The sequence below is a fragment of the Hipposideros armiger genome, unplaced genomic scaffold (assembly GCF_001890085.2).
Source record: "Hipposideros armiger isolate ML-2016 unplaced genomic scaffold, ASM189008v1 scaffold_106, whole genome shotgun sequence".
In the NCBI taxonomy this organism is placed as follows: domain Eukaryota; kingdom Metazoa; phylum Chordata; class Mammalia; order Chiroptera; family Hipposideridae; genus Hipposideros; species Hipposideros armiger.
In genome coordinates, this window is record NW_017731456.1 from 2074288 (window position 1) to 2081232 (window position 6945).

Sequence of the window (6945 nt, forward strand, 5' to 3'; positions counted from 1 at the left end):
AGACACAGAGTTCAAAACACTGGTTGTAAGGATGCTCAAGAAACTTAGTGAGAACCTCAATAAAGAAATAGAAAGCATAAAAAGGGACATAGAAACCATAAAAAAGAACCAGTCAGAAGTGGAAAATACAATAACTGAAATGAAGAATGCACTAGGAGGAATCATCAGCAGACTACATGAAGCAGAGGATCGAATCAGAAATTTAGAAGACAAAGTAGCAGAAAAAAAACAATCAGAACAGCAAAAAGGAAAAAGAAATTTTTTTAAGTTGAGGATAGTTTCAGGAGCCTCTGGGACAACATCAAGTATATCAACATCCACATCATAGAGGTACCAGCAGGAGAAGAGATAAAACAAGAGAATGAGAACATATTTGAAGAAATAATGACTGAAAACTTCCCTAACCTGGTAAAGGAAATAAATATACAAGCCCAAGAAGTGCTGAGAGTCCCAAATAAGATGAACCCAAACAGGCCCACACCAAGATACATCATAATTAAAATGGCAAACATTAAAGACAGAGAAAACCCTAAAAGCGGCAAGAGAAAGGCAACTAGTACTGTAAGGGAGCCCCCATAAGATTGTCAGCTGACTTCTCAACAGAAACTTTGCAGGGCATAAAGAATTGGCATGAAATATGCAGAGTGATGAAAAGCAAAGACATACAACCAAAAGTACTCTTCCTAGCAAGGCTATCATTTAGAACTGAAGGACAGACAGAGCTTCCCAGACAAGAAAAATCTAAAGGAACTCATCATCACCAAACCAGTATTGCAAGAAATGTTAGAGGAAATTCTTTAAGAAGGAGAAGGAGAAGAAAGAGAAAAGATCAAAAATATGAATAATAAAATGGCAATAGCTACATATCTGTCAACAATTACTTTCAAACTAAATGTATTAAATGCTCCAATCAAAAGACATAGGACAGCTGAATGAATAAGAACCCTTTACATATGAGTATGCTGCCTATAAGAAAGTCACTTCAGGTCAAAAGACACACACAGACTGAAAATAAAGGGATGGAAAAAGATATTTCATGAAAATGGAAACAAACAAGAAAGCTGAGGTTGCAATACTTATACAAGACAAAATACACTTTAAAACAAGAGACAAAGAAGAACCCAGTAATCCCACTTCTGGGTATTTATCAAAAGAAACCCAAAATGCTATTTTGAAGGGACATGCATATCAATATGTTCATTACAGCATTGTTTACAATAGCCAAGATGTGGGGGCAGCCTGGATGTCCATCAGTGAAAGGATAAAGAGGAGGCGGTACACATATACAATGGAATTTTGCTTGGCCATGAGAAAGAGTGGGTTCTTGCCATCTGCAGCAGCATGGATGGACCTGGAAGGTGTTGTGCTGAGTGCAGTATGTCAGACAGAGAAAGATAGATGCAATGTGATTTTACTTACACGTGGAATCTAAAGAACAAAAATATATAAGTAAAACAGAAACACACTCACAGATACAGAGAACATTTTGATGGTTGCCACATAGGAGGGGGGTTGGGAGAGTGGGTGAAAAAAGGGAAGGGATTAAGAAGTACAAATGGGTTGTTATAAAGTAGTCATGGGGATGTAGGATATAGCATAAGGAATATAATCAGTAATATTATAATAATTATGTATGGTGTCAGACGGGTACTAGATTTATCAGGGTGATAGATGGGAGGGGAGTTGGGATTGGGTGAAAAAAGTGAAGGGATTAAAAGTACAAATTGGTAGTTACAAAATAGTTGTGGAGATGTAAATTAAAGCATAGGGAATATAGTCAATAATATGGTAATAACAATGTATAGTGCTGGGTGGGTACTAGACTAGTCAGGGGAATCATTTCTTAAATTATATAAATGTCTAACCACTATGTTGTACATCTGAAATTAATATAAAGTAATATTGGCTGTCAACTGTAATTGAAAAATTTAAAAAGTAGGAAGAAAGGTGAAGGGAAAATAGGAAGCCCAAATTTCCAGGTATAAAACAAATAAGTCATGGGATGTAATGCACAGGATGGGGAATATAGTCAATAATATTGTGACAGCATGCTACAGTGTCAGATGGCTGCTGGACTTATCATGGTGATCACTTCTTTAGGTATATAAATATTGAATAACTGTGGTATACCCCTGAAAGTAATATAAAATTGTGTTAGCTATATTTTTAATAAAAATATTTTTAAAATAAATTACTAGAATTAATTAACTAACACTTCCCATCTATTCTTTTCAGTGGATGTGTTTTTAAAAAAAATAGCTACATTTTCCTCTAAATATTTATCTATCTAGTAGTGCTGTGGCTAGCTACAATAAAGAACGGGAAAGGAGAGCATTTATGTATGTATGCACAGATAGATAGATAGATAGATAGATAGATAGATAGATAGATAGATAGATGATAGATGATAGATTAGATAGATAGATAGATAGATAGATAGATAGATAGATAGATAGATAGATAGATAGATAATGGTTAAATTATAGCTAAAATTTCCAAGATCCTTTTTTTTTTAATTAATACTATCTGGAAAAAATATGGCATCCATTAAACAAAATCTTGTGTATGCAAAAATCTTTTACCTATTTTATGTTTAGGAATGCTGAACAACAAAGAATATTGTGGAAGATTCCTGATATTTCTCAAAAGTCAGAAAATGGAGGTAATGTAATCATAGGCTTACTTTATTTAATGTATAAGGCTGAAATAGCTTTCGTGTATCAGGCAACTATTAACCAAAATATACTTAAGCACTAAAAGCAAGCAAAATATTTCACTTTATTTTTATATATACTTATTTCAACCAATAAAAGCAAGTAATTCTTCAATGACTCCTCCACTTCCCCTTTTCTGCCTAAGACCTCACATCAAGCAGATCATACTTAAAGCAGAGAAGAGCTTTCAATGAGGCGTTTTTCCACTGTGTATCAGATCTCACACTCCTTGATAGTTTAGACATTTTTCACTTTCCTCTGATAATAATCACACGTTTGGGAAATACATTGCTTTCTAAGTAGCATGCTCCCAAAGTTTCATCTGGCTAAATTACACTTGCATCGGTGTGCAAAAGGAGTCAGTCATAATATTTAATGATATTCAATTTTATTCCTTACCATTTTGTCTTGAAAACATCTACTATTTTCTAAGCTAGATTTTGTATGTTAACTTTTGAATGCAATTTCCAAAATTGTTTCCAGAATTGCTATGTTGACTATTATCTTGTAATACATCATGCTCTTTTTATAGGGGTGGGTTCTTTATTGGCAAGATTTCAGTTATCTGAGGGCCCAAGCAAACCTTCCCCATTGGTTGTGCAGTTCACAAGTGAAGGAAGCACCCTTTCTGGCTGTGACATTGAACTTGTGGGAGCAGGCTATCGATTTTCACTCATCAAGAAAAGGTTCGCTGCAGGTAAGTGTGTCTCTTTTGAGTTTCATTTGCAAAAACAATGTTGCCTTAGCTCCTCTTCCTTAAGAAGCAATAGGTGGTGATTTTCTTACCTTCTTCCTCCTCCTCTTCCCCACTCCCAACCCCTATTTCTAATCATCCCAATTAGAAAGCAAACCAATTGTTGAATGAAGTAAAAACTAGGACAGTGAACTAGAAATCAGGAATCAGGAAGGCCCTGGCTACTTGTCATGGCTCTGGCTCTGTTCCCTAGGTGGGGCTGACCAGCTATTCCTATTATGTAGATGTTCACACTGAGGTTGATGGAGAAAATCCTACTTTATTGTATTGACAAAGAAGATAAATGTTATTTGCCTTTGAATTTATCTTTTACCTGAAAACTTTTGTTCTCCAACGGAACTTTATAGATTTTAGACTTGTCAGACCTAGCTGAGATCTAAAAGGATCCATCTTTCACTTTAATAGCAACCTTAAAGAATCTAGGCCAGAGATCAGAACTGGTTTCCCATGAATTGAATGAAGCCATGAGACAGGTTTTTTGGCACACACGATCATTTGTTGGCAGGGGATTCCCCAATACTAGGGTAATCATACTTGTCAATGATTTGTTGGGATAAGTCCTAGCTTTTGTGCTACTGTACTGATGTAATTATTCATTATACTCCTTTCACTCTCAGAAATGACCCAGATTGCAAAGTAATTGTACGACCACTCTTCCTAAAATAATTTGGATTCTAACATCCAGGAACAAATCTCCCTATTCTGGTCAAAACCCAAACCTCTGCAAAATGTTTATATATGGAGATGTGAAAAGGCGACTAGATGATTTGGAAAATTGAAAACTCAAAATACATTATGCATTCTATATTAGTATTGCACCCCTCCAGGAGGAATAGAAATGTTAGCCATTTAATAATCACATGATTGAATTAGCAGGTAATCTGTTGATACGTTGTTTTGTTTTGCAGGAAAATACTTGGCAGATAACTAATAAAATCTTATGCAAGGATTTGGAGGACTCATATGATGGAGAACTGTTGTATGAGAAACAGGTTTCAATTTGGGTTTGATTAAAAACAAATCAAAATCTGCACTTGGGATCTACCTGCTGGAAATGTCCCTGAGTTTTCAGCAATGATTTCCGTCACACAATACCATGATGACCAGTCCTACAGTATTTACTTCTAGGTGTAATATTGTTATGGTTTTAAAATGTAATTATTGTATTTGTAAATTGTACTCATTCCAGTAAGGCAGTTAGACACTTGAGTTTTAGCATTTTACCATTCCTGAAATGGATGTAATTTAAACTGTGGTATGTAAATTTAATAGTAGTACTGTTGAATGGCACAGTGCTTACAGAGGTAGATTGCATTTTGTCAATATATAAAATTTAAATATAATATTGATAGGTATCATAAAGGGGGTGCCACATACAAAGAAAATTAAGTGGAACCAGAAAAAAATCTTTTTTTTCTTCAGTTCTTAGTATGTTTTACTCTAGTGCTAAATAAAAATTCTATCTTCAAATGTTTAGTGGGTTAAATTCAGAAACTATTTCAGAAAATAGAATTCTAAGGTTACAGCATATTCAAAGAAAAGCATTAATTACCACTTTTTAAAAAGCTTTTTTTTCAAACTGCAAATTTCATAAAAATGCAAACTGTGTAAACAGGGCCTCTTATTTTTATAACTTGTGTAAAAAGGGAAAGCAATTCATATTTAAAGTTTAAGTATATGAAATTATAATCAAGAGTAAAAATGTTGAAGTCTTAACTACTTCCCCCTCTCTCTACAGTTTAGCAAACGTAGAGATTACTGAATAATCAGTCAGACTAAAACCAAAACAGTGATTTTAAAATTTCAAGACTTTCCATAGTTGAACTGGTTAACAATTTTTGCACAATTACTCTAAACAGAGTTTCTCCCGTCTAGCATGGAGAATGGTTCCACGTATGCTCCTCTTTACCCACAGGAATCAAAATACTAGTACTAAAAATCTCAGAAAAAAATTTTAGTTCCCTGTTTAAACCCTGAAGGAGAATTTTAATTGTCATCATTTATATCACTTGGGAAGGAGAAAAATAAGCTTTATAAATGAAATTCTATCCCCATAATTGTGCAATAAATTTCCTTTTAGATAAGATTCATTATATTTAGCTATAAATTTTTGCCATTCTTGGGGAATCAAAAAGAAAAGTTATCAAAAACTTGTCATGATTTCGTTGTTTCAATGTATAGTAAAAACTTTAATTACTCAGCCTGGCCTCACGATATGGGAATTCAGAATAGAGAAGCACTTCTTCAGGGATCTCAGTTGTAAAACCTTCCTCCATTACAATCTGAAATGTGAATCTTCCTTCAAGTCATAGAACTTATTAAATGTAAGCAAATCTCTATCCTAGGTTATACTGTTAAAGAACTAATTATTAAGTTCTATTTATCATTAGTTGCTAAATTTTATTTTACATTCACTCATATTTGACAAAGAATCTTTAGCCCCTTTAAATTTTAGAATCAAATTAAATTTTGTAAGTCTTACTCTTAAAATGAGATTGTGACTGGCGGTTGTTTATAGTGGAACTTTTTAAATTAATATTTGTACTTCTCAATCAGTGCTTGACCAGAAAATATTCAAAATGATCTGTTTTACCTTAGAAGAATTCTGACTATTCAAACAAACTCTCGATTGGTCTTGTGTTGAAGTTTTTTGAACAAGTAATCAATATACTCATTTTAAGTAAAGATGTTCAATTTGATTTTGAAACCAAAATAGAAAATAAAAACTTAAATTCCATGAAACAAGGGGAAATTTCAAACACTGAAACCAATGGAAAGTAAGCAGCCAAACATTGGGAATTATCCAGCATATGAATATAAAAATGCGTTTTTAAATAATCAGTTCATGAAAATGTATTGAATATTAACACAAAGCATATTAAAATGTGTAAATATTACTGTTCTCATGTTTTGCTCTTTATATTTTATTTTTTATGGTTCTGGAGTGAATTAGTAATTAAACACAAGGATTTTTTTTTTGTCAAGGAATAATTTTGTTGATATTGTAAAAATGTAATTTAAAACATAGGTTACAGTAGTCCCTAATGTTACTCAAATGTTTCCAGGAACTAAAATTTGAAACTATGATGATATCCTATGATCCCTTCATTGGTCTTTGTGAAACAGAATTGAAGTCAGTGATTCCAAAATTACTAAACTTTGAATAACCAGAACCTCAATAAAGACTATATCCCTTTTCCTTTCAGAAAATAGGACAAATAATAACACAATAAACTCATATCAGGGAGATTCTGGGTGGTTTTTTTTAATCTTGTAGTTTATAATCTCCTGTTACACTCGTACCCATGTAACTGTGCATTAAGAATTCATGTTAGAAAAAATGATCTTAGACAATACAAAAGTCTCAGTATAGAAGAAACATTAAGTCAGGTTCATTATCAATTCCTAAAACAGAACAAAATGAACTCGTCCATATTAAGATTTTCGAAACTAGGGGTTAAAATAAAAAGAAAGGGG

At 33.1% G+C, this 6945-nt stretch overlaps 1 protein-coding gene across 23 annotated transcripts in view; it reads left to right on the forward strand.

Annotated features, from left to right (window-relative positions):
- Positions 1-6717, forward strand: part of SGIP1 (SH3GL interacting endocytic adaptor 1) — a 194061-nt gene extending 187344 nt beyond the window's left edge. For all 23 annotated transcript variants that reach the window (XM_019646736.1, XM_019646737.1, XM_019646735.1 and 20 more), the window contains 3 exons: positions 2598-2662; positions 3247-3411; positions 4377-6717. In XM_019646736.1, coding sequence (XP_019502281.1) covers positions 2598-2662; positions 3247-3411; positions 4377-4399 — 253 coding nt within the window. In that variant the 3' untranslated portion in view covers positions 4400-6717. The remainder of the gene's footprint in view (positions 1-2597; positions 2663-3246; positions 3412-4376) is intronic.
- Positions 6718-6945: the final 228 nt, after the last annotated feature.